The 18,491-nt window shown below is 38.7% G+C and overlaps 1 protein-coding gene across 6 annotated transcripts in view; it reads left to right on the top strand.

Annotated features, from left to right (window-relative positions):
• VPS13D (vacuolar protein sorting 13 homolog D) overlaps positions 1-18,491 on the top strand; it is a 92,970-nt gene that overhangs the window by 32,938 nt on the left and 41,541 nt on the right. For 4 of the 6 annotated variants that reach the window (XM_032708830.1, XM_032708829.1, XM_032708828.1 and 1 more), the window contains 24 exons: positions 790-912; positions 1,541-1,615; positions 3,892-3,997; positions 4,322-4,474; positions 5,054-5,189; positions 6,178-6,225; positions 6,964-7,114; positions 7,740-7,950; positions 9,025-9,272; positions 9,928-10,119; positions 10,645-10,771; positions 11,299-11,441; positions 12,238-12,368; positions 12,587-12,762; positions 12,963-13,086; positions 13,681-13,916; positions 14,669-14,777; positions 15,385-15,545; positions 15,855-15,963; positions 16,653-16,832; positions 17,085-17,201; positions 17,418-17,567; positions 17,718-17,867; positions 18,393-18,489. In XM_032708830.1, the coding sequence (XP_032564721.1) occupies positions 790-912; positions 1,541-1,615; positions 3,892-3,997; positions 4,322-4,474; positions 5,054-5,189; positions 6,178-6,225; positions 6,964-7,114; positions 7,740-7,950; positions 9,025-9,272; positions 9,928-10,119; positions 10,645-10,771; positions 11,299-11,441; positions 12,238-12,368; positions 12,587-12,762; positions 12,963-13,086; positions 13,681-13,916; positions 14,669-14,777; positions 15,385-15,545; positions 15,855-15,963; positions 16,653-16,832; positions 17,085-17,201; positions 17,418-17,567; positions 17,718-17,867; positions 18,393-18,489 (3,453 nt within the window). The remainder of the gene's footprint in view (positions 1-789; positions 913-1,540; positions 1,616-3,891; positions 3,998-4,321; positions 4,475-5,053; positions 5,190-6,177; positions 6,226-6,963; positions 7,115-7,739; positions 7,951-9,024; positions 9,273-9,927; positions 10,120-10,644; positions 10,772-11,298; positions 11,442-12,237; positions 12,369-12,586; positions 12,763-12,962; positions 13,087-13,680; positions 13,917-14,668; positions 14,778-15,384; positions 15,546-15,854; positions 15,964-16,652; positions 16,833-17,084; positions 17,202-17,417; positions 17,568-17,717; positions 17,868-18,392; positions 18,490-18,491) is intronic. The other 2 variants (XM_032708832.1, XM_032708831.1) reach the window with 1 other exon arrangement.

The raw sequence follows: 18,491 nt of genomic DNA, 5'->3' as shown, positions 1-18,491 counted from the left end.
AGTGGGGAGCTACTCTTTTCAGTTCTGCAGTCTCTGAACACCTGAGCTTCAATTTCCACCTTAGGAAATAAAAATACTTTGTTCATCATTAACTCAGATTTCACGTGAGCTTCTGTGTTGCTGGGCTATGATTTTGTGCATTTCCCAGGAATATTGTTGCTCATTCTGAATAATTTGGTGAGCACAGTAAAGAAATGGCAACAGCTGAGCTTGCAGATGGAGCAGAAAAGCCTTCCTTGGTCCTTTCTCCCAGAAGACCTGTGGGGTTGGCAGAAAGAGGGGGGAGCCAAGGTAGCAGGAAAAGCAAATCAGTGATTCCTAAGAGTTCCAATGATGCTTTTAAATACCAGTTATAACAAGTAGTAAGACTGTGCTAAAGGACTCGATTAGTGTCTTGATATTTATGCAGGAATGTGCCTGTAGTACTTAAAAACAGAAGAACCAAATCCCTAGGAAGTGCTTCTAACATGGAAATATTTATGGTTAATTGCCTCCACAAGGAGAGCTCTTAGATTGCATTAGGAGTGTCTTAAGAACATGGAATTCCACTTAAAATTTTTTTTTGTAAAATAAAATCTTTATTATTTGTTTTTGAAGATAGTGCAGTGATTTTATGAGCTGTTGTTTGTCTTTGACTCATATAAGTGTTTCACAGAAAAAAACCCAGTGAGATAAAACCACTGCCATTAAAGTGGAGTAACTTGAGTGTGATGAATTTAACACACTTTTCAATGACTTTGTTTACTGCCACCTTGGAGACATTGGCTGTCTGTGCTTACATTCCTCTAGAGCAATACACATGTACCAAACAGTCATGGATGGAAGATTACTGTAAACAGGACAAAGAAGTGAATGTAATCAGCTCAGAAGACTGGATGGGCTCTTCGGTGGATCCCCCATGTTTTGGGCAGAGTATGTTGCTCATTAATCACACTTTATTTGAAACAGTCCTGACACACACGGTCATCTGTCTAATGTATTACAAACAGAAGTACTTGGGCTTCACAGCACACAGTGATTTGTTAGAGATGTTTGGCAAAAAAAAAAAAAAAAAAAAAAGACAAAAAAAGCTGTGTTCTGTTCAGTTGTGCTCAACTCTTTAAAAACAAAAACCATTCTGGCTGCTTAGCTTTGAGTGAGAGCTTTGCACTGCTCCTTCTGCTTCCTTTTTTTGTCAGTTAATGAGTGACTTTCTCATCAAAGATTAAATCAAGAGTATTGACTTTAGGGCACGTGCAGTTCAGAGGGGCTCTTTTTCTTTCTGAACGCCCTAGTCCTGTATAATTGAGTTTCCTGGGAAAAATCTTGTTTTATTTGTGAAACTCTTAGTAGGTGACAGGTCTTTTTAGCTTCTCTTCTCCCAGAATTACTTCTGGAAGAAATTTTATCAATTCAAATACCAACTCAGTGCAAGCCAAGGGATAGAGACTTATAATTGCATGATGCCAACTGTATCTTCCCCAATGCATGATGGGGAAGATCTACCTGTATTTATGTGGTTTTTTTCTTACCTGCTAACTTTGTCTTTCCTGTCTGCCAGGCCTTCCTCTTGTGTACCTTAGAACTAGAAGTACAGCCAGTTTGACTAACCTAGAGCATCAGATCTATGCTAGAGGTACTGTACAGAGAGAGACCAAAAAAAAAGGTGGTTTTCTTCTTTGGAAGGCTCTTGTACAATAAATACTGTGCTGTATGTGTGACTTGCTGGCCTCTATATTTAAAAATAATCAAACCTCAAAAAACCTCAAGCTAAAGAACATAACAGCTACTTTGGTTTTAAGCTGCTTAACTTAATATTTTATCCTGGGTTTATCTGTTAATTCCTCTCTGGAACCTTAAGGAAAGAAGGGAGAAGTATAACTAACCCTATGAATTACATGAATTATTGGCTATTCAATGTCCCTTTTCTAGAGAGACAGTATAGTGTGATTAAAAATAGCATAATAATATCACAGTATTTTATTTGTATTCTAAAAATATCCCACATTATGTTCAATGTGCCTACTTATGCCTAATTCAGCATATTTAGCTACTTAAAACTTTCAGATGCCTTCAAAAAGAACAGTCTGTTTTCAGTAAGCCTTAGGATGTAAGGCATTCCTACCAAATATCTTGTTAATTTGTTTGGGTTATACTTGACTGTACAGTCTTGGGGCAAAACCATACAGTTTAAAGTAAGATTTTTTTTAATTTTTGACATTATGGAAGACAAAACAGCACACTTAATAAATATGTAGCCCTGTAGAAAAGTTGCTGAGGGGGAGGACACAACGTTTTCTAGAAATCTGCATTTGTGGCCTGTTCAGGTGCCCCTCAGAAATATTTTCTCTGAGTTTAAAAAAAAAACCAAACTCAAAATGGAAAATGATAGAAGGGCTTATTTTTCTGAAATATTTTTCCAAAAATCAAGCAAACAGCAAAACTTGTATTATTCATTGCTTGGCTTTTAGTGGGTGTTGCAGCTAAATTACTAAATTAATTATGAAAAAACCCCTCCTTGTAATGGTAGTCTTCTTTTTTCAGGCAGTAGTCTCAAAATGCAACTTTTACATTATGTTTTCCTTTGAAAATCAGGCCGTAGTCCCAAAAATTCTTTTTTAAAAGTCTCAAAAGATAAACTGGCAGTCGATTAAACAACAGAGTAAAAGTTCATTTGGCTTCTGGTCTGTAATTTTGCAGAACCTGGACTAGCCAAAAAATTATATAAAGTGAATCTCAAAACTAAAAAGATTTATTTGCAGTTGGCAATAATCAGAGTTTTCATTTTCAAGGATTTGATCTTGCCATTTAATTGGAAAGAACTTTCCCCATGAGTTTTAGATCAGATTTAAGTCCCTGCTGATGATGTGGGGGTTTATAGGGGTTTGTTGTTATTGATTTGGAAGAAAGTTTTATGTGATTATTAGTGACTCCTTCAAAACCTTCCCTGTCCTCCTCACCTTCCCCCTTCTTGCCCCTGTAAACCTGTGCTGAAGCTTTTGGAGCAATTGCAGATCAGTTCTGGGGAATAGATTTCATTTCTGTCCTAACTTTTCTTTAAATAGCTGATTTATTGTCTGCACCTTCCTCCCACTTCTCTCATACCAAAAGATGTGGGTATTTAGGTAGCAGCCATTTATCTTCCTTTTTAAGTAAGTTACTGGGCTTTGACAGGGGTTTTTCTCTGTCCAAACACAGTAAGTATTTTCACAGATTTGATGCACTGCAGTGTGGAAGATGAGAGTAACACTTGTGTGCTGGTTAGAAATCCATGCTTGGAAAAATTCAACTATGGGAGGTGAAGTATCTTCTGGGATTTTGCTGTCCAGTTTTTTAACAAAACCAGGTTGCCTCTGGTTGCACTCAAATTATTTTCCATACTTTGTTCTAGTAGGTTTTATCCTGTATAGGAAAATATTTCTACTTATTCAGTCTTTGAGGATAAAAGTCCCATTCAAAGGGGGTACTGGATAATTCTGTATTTATCACATTAAATACAGTATAGATCTTAATTGTAATTGAATGTGTGTTTAGTACTTCATGAACATTTGGATGTCCATAAAAAGTTCCTGATTATGCTTGGGGTTTTAGTTAGATTTTCTACACGTTAGGTCTAACTGGAGGCAGGGTATTTTGTAAGACTTGATATGAAGAAACAAAAGAATGGCTTAGATCAAGCTTAATTCCCAGGGGAGTTGATGTAGGGGAAGACTTTCTGTTTGTTTTATCCCATTTCTGTAACAGTTACTAATTTTAAAAATTTTGTAGACAATCTGATATCCTGTTTCTTCAATCAGTTTTTCTTTGGTTAGTGCAGGTTTTGGTTCTCCAGCCATTGTGTCTCATCCCACACTAACATCTCATAAACACTTCTCCTTGGCCATTCAGACAAGTGTGGGCTGTGTTTTGTAGGTGAAATGAAGACTCCAAAGCGCAGGCAGCCCTTTGTGCCCTTTGCTCTGAGGAATCACACTGGATGCACTCTGTGGTTTGCCACCCTGACCACAACCCCCACCCGGTAAGGACCTGTTGGGGCATCACTTCAAACATATTTGCCTGGTTTCACTTCCACATCAGCCAAACCCTGTTGTTTGCAGTGCTTTTGTTCTGCAGAGACACATAAGCAAGTCCCAATTTTAGTTGAGCCTCTTCTTGACACTGAGATAGTTTTACTACTTTAAAAAGAAATATAATTTTATTTTTTTTCAAGAGGCCCAACAGAACATGAAAACCAGTCAGATCCATTCATGATGTGAATGTGTCCACTGAGGACTGAGGCAGAGTAAAAAGCACTTGTCACTTGAAGTAGTCAGTTTGTAAAATGCTGTGATTCTCTTCCCAGGGCTGCTCTGTCTCACAGTGGGAGCCCAGGTGTTGTTCCTGAGGAAAACGGGACGTTGCTGGATGATGCCCATAATGTCAGTGAGTGGCAAGAAGTTATCACTGGGGAAGAGATTCCATTTGAGTTCGAAGCCAGAGGAAAACTCAGACACAGGTGAAGTTTTACACATTTATATATGGAACACGTGGGATCATAGTTGTGAGGGCACCAGCAGGTGTTACATTAAAAGTAGGGGCTTTTTAAAAAAATTTCCTCTTAATATTTAGTTCTTATTTTTAAAGCTTTTCTACAGAGGGAAATGATCGGTTCTCCAGTAAGCAGCATCTATTGCTATTAGTGGCAGCTGTTCCTAGATGTAATTTGGATTATTATGAGCTTTTAGAAAGACTTGGGACCCTCAATTACAAATCAGTGTCCTTTATTCTAAAGGACTGGGACAGGGAGTGGTGTGGTTGTTGAATGTAAGTGTTATCAGAGATAAGAACTTGTTGACAAATATGTAGCACACTTCTGGTTTTGCTTATATGACACAGTTGTACTTCTGTGTGTTCATTAGGGAAGGTAGAACAATTAGACAGAATTAGTCTGTCTTTATCCATGAAACAGAAAAACTCCTGAGACTTTTTAATGCTTCAGTGAGATTCTTTTTTCAGAATCCCTTGGTTTGAACTGTTTGGTGTTTACACTGTATAATAATGCTTAATTGTAAATTATCTTGGTCTGGCCTGGTAGGCACACACATGATCTGAGGATTCACCAGTTGCAAGTGAGAGTCAATGGCTGGGAAGAAGTGAGCCCAGTGTCTGTGGACAAAGTTGGAACGTTTTTCCGATATGCTGCACCAGATAAGAACTCCTCCTCCTCCACTGTAAGTTCTGATTTTGAGGGTTTTAGGAAAATGTATAAATGTATAATTTAAGGGTAATGATGGCTGCAAGATTTTGACCTAAAAGCAGCTGCTGTATGAGATTGTCCTCTTTCCATTTAGCTTGCATTGGGAGAGTTTGGAGATGCTGGGTTCTAATTAGCAATTCAATGTGTAACAAAGCCCCAGACAGAGCAGTCAGCAGTTAGTCTGTGCTTGGCAGTCAGAGCTCTCAGGGACAGAACTAACATATTAGTGACAGGGCCATGGACTCGTGGAGACTGAGCTTTAAATCAGCCCAGCATTTCAGCAGCTATTTTTATTTCTTTTATTGCAGGAATGCTTTTCATGTATTTAATTTACTTAAAATAAACAAAACTGGCAATTTCCTGCAAGCCAAGAGATTGTTGAAATATGTGGCTGCTTAGACAAAATATACTTGTCATGAAGGGAAAATGCAGTTGTAATAATCAGGCTGGCATTTCTTGGAGGCTCAATGATAAAAATGATTTTGTGGATTTCAGAACTAGCTGAGTTTTGAGAGTGGTTACAGGAGGTTGTTGAGCACTGGAGAAGTAGAAGTTGAGATCTTTTTGGTATAAAACAGAATTTAATTTCCAGATACTACTGACAAGAGCCAGTGCTCTCTTATTTGCATTGTTTCTGATATTTTCATATTGAAGCATAAAAAGCATCATCTCTCTTTAACTTGAATATTGAAGGGAAAGGATGCAAATTGAGAATTGCTGTTTAGGAACACCTTTTGGGAAATTCTTCTTTACAATAAACCCTTCTTCAGCTTCATTTCTTTTTTAAAGCAGTGTCACAAACAGGCTTTGCTAATCTAGTTCTGACATGATTCCAAGCTGTACTGAAGATCAGAAGCACAGTGATGAAAGATTATTCTTCTCTAGTAAGGTTCTGTATTACAGCTGAAATCAATGTCTTTAAAGTTGAACAACTTTAACTTTCTTGTTTACTTTCCTCTCAGCTTGGAAGCCCAATAAGTAGAACAAATATAATACATCCACAAGTCTACGTGAGTATATATTTTCATTTTTTGAGAGCTACTTAAATAAGCTCAAAGAATTCTACAAGTGAACTGGCTTTTCCATCCTTGTAGAACCTTTTCAATAGAAACCAAACAAAAGTCAAGCAAACAAAATGGACTTTCAAATCAGAACAAATATTTATGATTTACCATTCCTCACTAGTGTAAACGTTTGAAGAATGGGTCTTAAATTCCAATACGTGAATTCTAGCACGTAAATGCTAGAATATGAATTGTTTTTTTCAGGACTGAAGTGGCAATGACTTCATGTAATGTAGGAGGGAAAACACCACAGTAGAAGGGTGAAGAAAATGTGGATATTTTAAGAAAGCTTTATATTATTTTCTAGTTTAGACAGAGGGAGTAAGTGACTGTTAAATATATAAGACTTGGAATTCAAACTCCATGGATTTATAAAATAATGTAATAGTGAGGTGATGTGTAGTCTTTTAGGATCTGTATTACTCTTAGTTGAACTTCCATTGTTTTGAAAAAGATGATGGAGTTAATGGTATGTAGAATTGCTTCCTCATAGTTAATTTTACTGTATTTTGAGGGAGAGGTACAGGATTATAAGGGATTATTATTACGAAACCATATAGACCTGAGGAGTTGCACGTGGTTGGACTCAGTTTTCCTCTAGCAGTTACTGCTTCCACATTGAGGTGCCCCTCTTCTAGCTATATTCATTACCTGAGCTTTTTAATGCTTTTAAATATCTTCCAGTTTTCTTCATTGCCTCCAGTTCGTGTGGTGTTTGAAGTCACCATGGAGGGCGGTGCCCGGAAGGTGATAACGGTGCGCTCGGCCTTGATGGTGAAGAACAAGCTGGAAACTCCAATGGAACTGAGGCTGGACAGTCCTTCTGCCCCTGACAGTAAGTGCTGTGAATTCCTGGGCCCAAAATTCCTGTAGTATTCCATACATACTGTGGGAAGTGTAGCTTTCTCCCCAAGAGGATTGGCCACTGTCCGTGATGGTTCACAGCAAAATAGACCTCCCTGGAGAGAAAATGGGTGTTGTTAAAAAGAAAATAATCAACAAGGTGAGCTAGAGGATCCATTAGGATTTTTCCCCTGTAAAACTCTGTAAGACTCTGTAAATACTGCATCTTATTTCTGTGTGTAGCAATGTTCTCTCTTTTAACAGCATTCTAGAAAGTTTTGCCTGCAAAGGTGGAGTGTAGAAATGTCGTGATATGTTGACAATGTACCCAAAATGTATAAGGAATGAGGTTTTTTGAAATAAACATTTTCACTAAAGCATCCGAGAAAAAAGGATTTAAATTCCAGCAGGTTTTTGGGCTGTTTCACCTAAATTTGTCTGCTGCCAGATTGTTAATAGAGCTGAAAATAACAGGTTGAAATGTACATAAAGTAGAAAGGGATTTATATTAAAGTGAAACGTGTTGCTTCAAGAATTTGAGACGCACTACTTCAAAATTTTGTGGTTTTCAGTAAAGGGACCTGTCTTGATATGTGTGTGTTCTTCTCTGCCTGCAGAACCTGTGGTCCTTCCAGCAGTTATGCCAGGAGATTCCTTTGCCATTCCATTGCATCTGACATCCTGGCGTTTGCAGGCCAGGCCCAAAGGAATGGGAGTCTTTTTCTGTAAGGCCCCAATTCACTGGACAAACGTTCAGAAGACAACAGAGGTGTGCAGCAGCAAGAGGGAGTGTCACTCCATGGAGTCTGAAAACAGCAGGTTTTTCAGGTAATTAAGACCTAATTCTTTTTCTGTAAGCTCTGTTATCTTCTTCTGAACTAATTAACAGGAAAGAAAATGCTTAGAGGTGAAAGCTGCTGCAGTTTAATGGGATGTTCTGTTTGGTCTGTTAAGAGGTGAGAAAGCAGTGAAGTGTAACTGCTGCATTTCTGCAGGGCTCCTTGAAGCCCCTCTGAGAATACAAAGCACAGTGTTAATATTTATGGCAAAAAATAAAAGATTACAAAATCGAATGTAGACTTAAATTAACTGCTCTGTCTCACTGAGGATAACAAGTGCTTTGCCAAAGGAGTTTTCACAAATACTCATTCTTTATCTTCAATGTCCTGTGCTCTGTTCTAAGTCCAAAAATGTTGCTGCATAGTAAGGACTTAATGGAATTTTGTGGTTTTCTGATACGGTTGATTTAGGGTTGCTCTGTATTTAGGAAATACTAGAATAGAGATTATGGAAGCTGCTCAGGAAATGACCTTTGCACACCATGTGGTTACTTCTGTGTGTCAGCTCCATAGTTCATTTCTTAATATGCTGCTTTTGAACGTATCACAGGGAGGAAAATGCACAAATTATTTAAAATGAAGATTTACTTAGTCAATTTTTTCTTAACTAATGGAAAACTGAAGTGTCAGGTGGTCAGAGGAAGGATGTATCTACTGGTAAAAAGGATACAGTCAGGATTTATGTTTCAGAAAATTATTATAATTTACTTTAATAATTAAAATCTCTTGGTAATAGTTAAAAACATATTTCTGCAAGTCTATGGAAGCTGCTTTTATAGTTGGTAACCTGTAAAAGCCATTTTCTGTTACATCTCTGAACAGACCAGGTTTTCCTGTGTGACTAAATTAAGTCTTTGATTAAAATCAGGAAACTCCTGTTGTCATAATGTTAGGCATAAATACAAAATACCTTATGGTCAAACAGCAAAGTGATTAGGTGAAGAACAACTCTAAATGCTGTTTTTCTTATCAGTTCTGAAGTTGGAGCATGTCAGAGGATTTAGTGCAATAGGATTCAATTGCCTGTCAAACTCATTGACTCCTCCTGTGTCTGCCTTCCCAGGTTTTGTGTGGCTATAAAGAAGGAGAATTACCCTGATTATATGCCTTCCAGCATATTCTCTGACAGTGCTAAGCAGATTTTCAGGCAGCCTGGGCACACTATTTATCTCCTGCCAACGGTGGTGATCTGCAACCTGCTCCCTTGTGAGCTGGAGTTCTACGTGAAGGGTTTGCCCATCAGTGGAACCCTGAAACCTGGCAAAGAGGTGGCCTTGCACACAGCTGACACATCCCAGAACATTGAACTGGGTAAGGTTCTTCTCCAGGTACTGTTCTCTGACCCTCAGTGTACCTCAGTACCTCAAAGGAACCTTTATCTAAAAGGGACTATGGTGCAGAATAGAAAAATTTAAAAATGGACAGCATTTATATTATTATTTCATTGGCTTGCAGGGCTTCTTATATTTAATAACCAAGTGCACACATTCAAAAAAAAAAAGAGTACTGATATTGCCATCATTCCCCCAAATCTGTCAGCTGTCTTGGTCTGTTCCTTGTTCAGCTCTTTTCTTGTTTTCCTGGGAGTGGAAAGAGAAACTGGAGAGATCAGTGATAAAGAAGGGAAATAAATAAGTTCCCAATGTTTTGGGTGGTTTTGCTGGTGTTGAAAATATTTACAGAATTATTTAACACTGGCTGGAGTTGTGATGCCTAAAGCAATAACTAGCCCTAAGCAGGCTTCCTTACAGAACTTTTTTTGTTGGTTGTCACCTAAATTGTGGCATTTCTTCCTGAGGTCAGAATTTACTATGCTGGGCAGATTTTAAAGTTAATCTGGGTATGAGCTACATGAAATATTCAGAAAGATCAAATCCCACGAAACACCAACCTCAACACTTACCAGGAACCAGTGTTTCTGTGTGGGTGATGTTAGGTTTGGTTTGGTTTGGGTTTGTTTTCACAGGGGTATTGCTAGAAAACTTCCCAGTCTGCAAAGAGCTGTTGATTCCTCCTGGGACACAGAACTACATGGTGAGGATGCGACTGTACGACGTCAACAAACGGCTGCTCAACTTGACCATCAGGATTGTGTGTCGTGCTGAGGGTTCCCTAAAAATACTCATTTCAGCACCATATTGGTTAATCAACAAAACTGGTGAGTTTTGCTGTGGTCATGAACTGGGAAATAAAGATGTCCTGCAGTCTTCTGATTTGCTTTCTGGCCGAATAGAGCTTCTAAACGCTCCTCAAGAGGAATTAAAGTTGCAGGAATTAATTATTTTAGTAGTGCCAGCAGCTATTGTTTGAGGAGTGTTACAGGTAACTTACACATTTGAGTTGCTACATTACAGATTTTCAAACAAATAAATCAACATAGATTAGATCACTGTTAAAATGTTGGGGTTTCAAAGACTGAAATGCTTTGAGAAAGCAATGGGTCTGACTTTGAGTCTGTGTTAACTTCCACTGGCACTTTCAGACCCCATGACCTGCAGCTGTTTTAAACAGGTTAAATGAAGAACTAGGAGGATACAGGCAGATTAATGGATAATCCTACAACCAAAATATTTTAGGCTATTCCTTAATTTGAAGTAGTTTCCACCATTCTCATTTTAATTTGTTCACAAGTGACTTGTACTTTAACACTCTTTTTGTGTGTGTGTGTGTGTTTAACTTAAAGGATTACCACTGATCTTCAGACAAGATAATGCAAAAACAGATGCTGCTGGGCAGTTTGAAGAGCATGAGCTTGCTAGAAGCCTCAGCCCTCTGCTGTTCTGTTATGCTGATAAAGAACAGCCAAACTTGTAAGTAAGAAGAGCAATCAGGAGGAACTTTACAAAGATGAAAGTAATTCACAGATTGGGTGCTGATAAATCAATGTGAGGATCATGTAGGAAAAGCCCTTCCCTGTTAAGATGACCTGTTACTAAGTTTTTAATACAGAAATGAGCACATTGGATCTTTAGACATTTCCTGCTGAAAATTCCTTGGTTGGCTCATTCTGTTGTGTCAGAATTTATTGGAAATTTTAATTTTTTTTTTCATTCAAGGATAAAATAGACTCCAATGTTGTTGTGATTAATCAGCCTGAAAATTGCCAAGCCCTTTATATGACATGGCCACTGAATCCTGACCAATGTGATGAAAGAGCTTATGGCAGAAATGCAGAATGAACCACACAAGAAGAGATTTATCATGAATTTTAAGGCTATTATATCCAGACACAGGTGTTCTTTTTGCATCTTGGGCATGTATTTGATCACCAGAATCATTTTGTTATCTGATCCTTCATTTAAAGGAGTAAATCTTTGTGGTTTTTTCTTACCCTTAGCTGTACAATGAGGGTGGGAAGAGGAATCCATCCTGAAGGCATGCCTGGCTGGTGCCAGGGATTCTCCCTGGATGGGGGCAGTGGTGTCAGAGCCCTCAAGGTGATCCAACATGGAAACAGGCCAGGCCTCATCTATAACATTGGTAGGTGGTGACAGGAATATTGGAAGAATCCAGAATCCTGTATAACTCTTGGTGAGACGAGATGTCAGTGGCACCAGAAACAGAACAGTTGCAGCAGAGAAAGATATGTTGTTAAAGGTTTTTGAGAGAATTTTCCAGAGAAAATTATTAAACAAGGAAATAGTATTCTAAGTGTTTTTATTTCTTTATTTTAATTTTATTAGCTTAAAAATCAGTTTTCTGTTATTTTTTACATAATAACTGCATTTACAAACTCTGCTGTGTTTCTCTGTCTTTATTCTCCCTGTGTGTTAATTCCAAGTACATCTGAAATCCCTTCATGTTACTCTGATTATTTTGAGTGTCTGTGCACTGTAACTGTTCAGCCATGTGCTGCTTCTGTGAGTTTTGCTTTGTACAGGCTGATGTGCAGGAGTGCAGCTTCTGGTGTACAGAAAGCACAATTTCTCCATAAGGTTTTAGTTTTTAATTAAATGAGAGTTTGGAAGTTACTTCACAATTATTTTTGAGGAATTTTTCATATGTTTAAAACTGAAATAATTACTTGCATTGATGTGATCGGAAATAGCTTTGGGACTTTTTACCTTCAGTGGTTATGATCTGTAAATTGTACTTGAGAAACAGAGGGTGACAGATGATATAAAATTACATTTATTGTTTAATGTGTCAAAACATGGCAGTGGTGTGGCACAAACAGTGCATCTCAGGAACTCAAGAACTTGTGCTCTGTGAAATATATTGTATTTTATTTCTTTTCTTTTCAAATAATAGCTTTATTTTACCTTGTTTTTATTAGGTATTGATGTCAAAAAAGGCAGAGGGCGTTACATTGACACCTGCATGGTCACCTTTGCTCCCCGTTACCTGCTGGACAATAAATCCAGCTACAAACTGGCCTTTGTGCAGCGAGAATTCGCCAGAGGGCGGGTAAGAAGATGCCTGGGGGTTATTTTCAGTACATTTCTGTAGTTAATCATAAAAAAGAACAAATGCTGTTCTTGAAAGTATTGTTGGTTGGTTATGGGGACCTTTCTCATTATTCCTGACAGAATAATTGCTGTGTTGGTATTTGGGAGGTGTGTAGATTTATACTAAGGTTTCAGTACTAGGAGTATTTACCCATTTTTTCCTGATTTCTGTCCTAGGGAGCATCTAATCCTGATGGATACATCTCCACCCTCCCTGGCTCCAGCGTTGTGTTCCACTGGCCACGGAACGATTATGATCAGCTGTTGTGTGTGAGGCTCATGGATGTCCCAAACTGCATTTGGTCTGGGGGCTTTGAGGTCAACAAGAACAACTCATTCCACATCAACATGAGGTAGCTGTTCTATAAAAATCTTCTGTGATGTGCCTCTGGTCTTTGATGGAGGCAGATGTTTAATCCTCGTTCCACATCAGCGTGGGGTAGCTGTGATCTGTAAATCTTCTGCAGAGTGCTTCTGGGTTTTGATAGAAGCAGCTCTTTCATGCTTAGGACTGCAGGTAATGCAACCTGTGTTGCACTTTGCTCTTTTTCAGGGACTCCTTGGGAAAATGTTACTTTTTGAGAGTAGAGATTACCCTGCAAGGAGCCACGTACCGCATCGCCTTCAGCGACACCGACCAGCTCCCGCCGCCCTTCCGCATCGACAACTTCTCCAAGGTAAAAGAACAAAAAAACCACATTTCTTCCCCTCTATTTTTAAGGAAAAGTAGTCCTTTATATCTGTTAGAAGAGAGAGATGAGTAGCTTGTGTAATGAAATAAAATTAAAAGTTTGTGTAGCAAGAGGTCTTTGTAATAATTGTGTTTTTCTGAAGTTCTGGTGAAAATTGGAAGCACTTAATTGCATCTTGTTCAAATAATAGTGCTAATGTTGTGGCTTTCCTGAATGCCTTATAAGTTTTGCAAGGAAGAGCATTGTTACTGAAGAGAAATTGTTCTGGGGTGGTAATTTGAAATCTGTTCTAGTCTCCTAATTTAAACTAGGAGGATTTGAGATGCTGCCATGGAACTGAAGACATTGTGAACCACAAATGACAGATAAAAGCAAAGATGACATTTCTCATCCCTTTAAGACTGTTTTAATTGAGACCTGAATGGAAGAATTTGCATATGAAAAAGATGGGGGGGGAAAAGAAGTGCTCTTTTTTCAGCTCCTGTCATCAACTCCTGGCAAATGAGCAAATGGCAGGAAAAAATCTGCCTGATGAACAATTCCTGTGGGAAACAAACTCCTCTTTCCTACCTGTTGCAGGTCCCAATTGTGTTTAACCAGCACGGGGTGGTGGAGCCCAGGCTCTCCACTGAAGTGAAGCCCATGACCTCCCTGGATTATGCCTGGGACGAGCCTGTCCTGCCCCCCTTTATCCTGCTGACAGTGAAGGGGGCAGGCTCCTCTGAGGTTGTCTGCTGCATGAACGACTTCCAAGACAGCAAGCAGCTTTACTATGAAAACTTCATCTATATTGCTGCTACATATACCTTCTCAGGGTAATTCTTTCTATCTTAGATGAAAATATTTCGAGTGTTCATGGTGTTCAGCAAGCTTTGCATTAATATTCTCTTAGTGGTTGCCATTCCAAAATTTTTCAAATGCAGCTAAACTTCTATCAGCCAGCAGAAGAAATGCCAAATTCAGAGCTGTCTGCTAGTCAGTAATCTGTGTATCTTACCTCATTTGCTCATAGTACCTTTGTTTTAGAGGTGCAGCCTGACATTGTTTATTCTGTCACACAGTAAGAAAGATTAAGGCTGTGCCATCTGCTGTGACCCCACTGTCTGATCTTGGAAGAGCAGGGATGGTTGGGGTCCTCTCTGGGGGCTTCATTTTTATTGGTGTCTAAAGGACACTTTACCACAGTTCCCACCTCTTTACAACATGCCTGTGAAATGTAAACTTATGTAAAATAGCTTATATGCTGTTGAAAACAACTCTGGGAGAGTGAAACAGGCTTTGTTGCTTTTTTCAGTATAAGGTAGAAAATTGTCTTTGGAGTTCATCTGTTTTGCCTGTGAAGTTCCTTGTTGCAGTGAGAAATCAAAGCCTCTTTTAAGAATGTACTCAAACTGACAGCTTGCACTGGTAATTCCTAAGAAGAAGATAAAGAAACCAAAATAAATTTATGTCTGATGGGCTGTATTGGAAGTGTCAACTTCCTTGATTCAGTTTTAGTACAGATCTAATTCAAACTACAGAAGCAGCAGCTACTCTGAATAATCATGATATTTTCTTGGTGTTCTAGTTTACAGGAGCCAAGTGTAAGACCAGTTGCTTCAAATAAGGATGTTGCAAATGCAGAGCTTGTCCTTGATGTTTCTCCAAAGACTCAAAGAGTTGTGCTGAAAAAGAAGGTACCAAGACACATTTGATTTATTTTTTTAAATGCTGTTGCTCTGTGCTGAAGTAAAATCAAATGCTGAGAGTAGGACAACATAAAAAAAAAGAGTTCTAACTTTTGAAGGGTGGAGACAGGCTCCAAAGTGACAGGTTATTTTGAATCGTGGTGGTGCTTCTGTATAAGACTTTTATGGGGATAAAGATGGCAGAAAAGGAAATTGGAATAAAAGTAGTAAGGAATGTTGTAAATGCCTCCAAGACAACAGAGTGTGGTAATTGAATGTTGGATATTCTAATGAAGTTACAAGGTTTCATGGTAAGCTAAGTCTTCTATTTCTGGACCTCTTAAAAAATAGAAACTGTGTTTAAATATTGTTGAGATTAAAAAACACCTTGTAAATGCAGCTCTGCATGTAACTGCTAGTGTGTGATGCATATTCATTGAATATCAGAGTTCCATTAGAAGTCTTTATCCAAACTAATTCCTAATTCCAATTCAGGCCTCTGAAGTTAAATATATACAAGTCACTCCAAGAATTATAATTCAAAGCCTCTGATAGTGAAACAGAACAAAACCACTTGCTCTGTACTGTGTTTAAACGTTGAGTTTTTATGCAACAGGAGCCAGGAAAGCGCTCCCAGCTTTGGAGAATGACAGAGACAGGAATGCTTTGCCATGAAGGTTCTTCAGTTCCTCACAACCCCCATAAACCCTCCCCTCGCTCCGAGGACTCCAGTATGATTTTGGATATCGCCGGCCTGGCAGCTGTCACAGACAACAGGTACTGCACATCCAGCTCCTCAGGAAACTGCTGGAGGTTCTAGCTAAACACAGTTCATATGATATTCTCTGAATAAGGAAAGAAATTGTTCTGAAGGCATGTGGAAGAGCTGGATTTTACCCGGGTTTGTAAACAAACCTCGCGATCAACCTGCGTGACTTGGAAATACTTTTCAAAAGGTGGCTAATGCATTTTTAGCAGGTTAAAAGAGCACTTCAGAGACTAGGAAAGTGAGCTGGAGCAAAATAAATGTTCACCATTAATGCATCTGCAGAGTAAACCCTCCTGAGCTCTGGTGCTTCCCTGCAGGTACGAGCCCCTGATGCTGAGGAGGCCCGACCGCCGGCGCAGCACGACCCAGACATGGAGCTTTCGGGATGGGAAGCTGACCTGTGGGATTCATGGGCTTGTTGTCCAGGTCAGTACTGATCTTTTGTTTGTTGCTGACATAAATGACAGTCATTTGGGTTTAGTATTTAAGTGAACTAAAAGCTTCGAGGCCAGAGTTCAGGATACAGAGAAGAGCAGACTTGTGTAAACAGCTCGTGTTTTAAATTCATATTTGAATATTCTTATTAGTTTCAAATAATTAAACATCTTGCACTGATAATTAGAAAAATAACTGACTTAATGCCATGATGTTGCATTGATCATTTTGTGATCAAATTACTGCAGCTCAGTAAGTTACTACTTGAAGCAACCAAAAAAGCCCTGTGTTGCTGTTTTTAGGTGTTCACCCAATAAGGATTTACTCACCTGCAGATCCAGAGTTCATCTTTTAAAAAGCTTCCTGTCATTTTGGAAAACTTTTCAGGAAGGACTTTCCCATGTCCATTGATGATGTGATAGCTTCAGTTTTAAATTAAGTGGGCATACTTAATTATCAATCTTGGCTGCTTCTTTTAGCTGCCAAACTGATTAAACATGAGTTACCAGAAGCTTTAATAATAGTAAGTGAAATGCTGCTGGACTGCTCTTCTTTAAGTTCTGAAGAGTGAAGAGAGCAAAGTAAAATACACTTTTAAATTAATGTATGTAAATAGTTATCTGAAGTTTTTACTTATCAATTATCTAAGTTATTTTCCTTACTCTTTTTTCCTTCTCCAGGCAAAGGGAGGAATGCTGGGTCTTCATGATGGAGCTGAAGTTGTTCTAGGTCCTGATACCTCCCTTGAACTTTTGGGGCCAGTTCCACCTGAACAGCAGTTCATAAACCAGAAGATGAGGCCTGGCTCAGGAGTCCTGGCTGTGAGAGTCATCCCAGATGGGCCAACAAGAGTTCTCCAGGTGACTTCATTCATTAACTAGAATGAAGTTCTGTTATTTGCTTGTACCTACAATACTTTTTTCTTTATTACATCTTTAAATCCTTACGAAAAGCTGCCTTTATAATGACATGAAGGGGGAGGGAATATCATAAACCAAAAATAGCTTTCATCGTACCTCTTTTTTTAAAAAAAGATAATTTTATAAGGTAGGACAATGTAGCTGTTATTTACAGATAGGAAAGTGATAATTTGGTAATTGATTTGTTTTCAGATAACTGATTTTAACCAGCGTAGAAACGATCGTTTGTTCAGTGAAGGAGATGAACTTCCAGTTACGGAGCAAGATCTGCGCAAGCTGAAAAGCCCAGACACAGAGCAGGAGTTGGAAGTAAGATTTTATAACCAGTACCTGTCTCTTATTTATAATTTTCCTTTCCAGATTGTAGGGAGGGGGTGGTTGGTCATTAACTTCTCCCTGTGATGGTCAGTCTCTCTGGAGATGAGTCTGAAAAAATAACTTCTTTGCAGAAGTGTGTATTTGGTACCACGTGTTTCTCAGTGTTGGTTTCCTAGTGGTAGTTGTTTGTTGGTTTTTTTTCCTCAGGTTCTTGTGAAACTGGAAGGTGGAATAGGATTGTCTTTAGTCAACAAAGTCCCTGAAGAGCTGGTGTTTGTAAGCCTCACAAGAATTAATGTCCACTACACACAGCTCTCGACAAGTCAGGTGCTAGAGCTCAGCGTGCACGACATACAGGTATTTTGAAACAAATTTATTTATTTATTTATTTATTCACGGGTCTTCTTCAGTTTTTGTTGTCACAATGGGTTTGAAAGATATTTAAAACTGTTTCTGAGATTTCTGTTCCTAAATATCATTCTTTTTTCTGTCTTGTCCACTGTGTAGGTGGACAACCAGCTTATTGGCACCACACGGCCTTTTATGCTCTTTCTGACGCCCAAGATGAGTGAGAACGAGCCCCTGGAGACTGGGCCTGCTGTGCAAGTCAATGCCATGAAATTCCCCAGTAAAAATGCCCTGACTGATATATACAAGGTAAAACACAATGTTTTGTTTGTGCCAGGCAGGTATTGCTTTGCTTAAATGACCTTTCCTCTTCCTAAGTTTCACTTAATTCAATGATTCGTGAAATGCACTTGGTTGAATTAATACTGAAGCTTAAAGGACACCATGTCCACGGTGTTTAAAGCTACAGTACAGTGATGAACAATGATAATAAATAAGTTTAAAAATATAACAAACAAAACAGCTGATTTCAGGGCTGGAAAACAGTGAAGCAGGAGATTTTGAAGTGTTAGGATTAGGTAATCAAGCACAAGACCTTCTAGAGAATTGAAATAGTTGTAGGTAACTTGTTGTAACAAGTAGGTAACATCACTAGTTGTAGGTAATTTGAAGAGAGGAGAGCTACCAAAGACATTTTGAAGGTGGGAATTTTGCTACGAATCCATTCGAGTGAAAATATTCTGTTGAACTAGAGCACGTTGTCCTTTTTAATAGCTTATATGGATTATATTTCTGGTGTTAATGCTGTAAACTGAGACTTGTTTATCTCTGTAGCATCTGATGATCACTGCCCGAAAGTTCACAGTTCAAATTGAGGAGAAACTGCTTCTGAAGCTCTTGAGTTTCTTTGGCTACGACCAGTCTGAGTCAGGT

Source organism: Chiroxiphia lanceolata, chromosome 22 (assembly GCF_009829145.1).
Source record: "Chiroxiphia lanceolata isolate bChiLan1 chromosome 22, bChiLan1.pri, whole genome shotgun sequence".
Lineage (NCBI taxonomy): Eukaryota > Metazoa > Chordata > Aves > Passeriformes > Pipridae > Chiroxiphia > Chiroxiphia lanceolata.
This window is presented reverse-complemented; position numbering and strand designations above follow the sequence as displayed.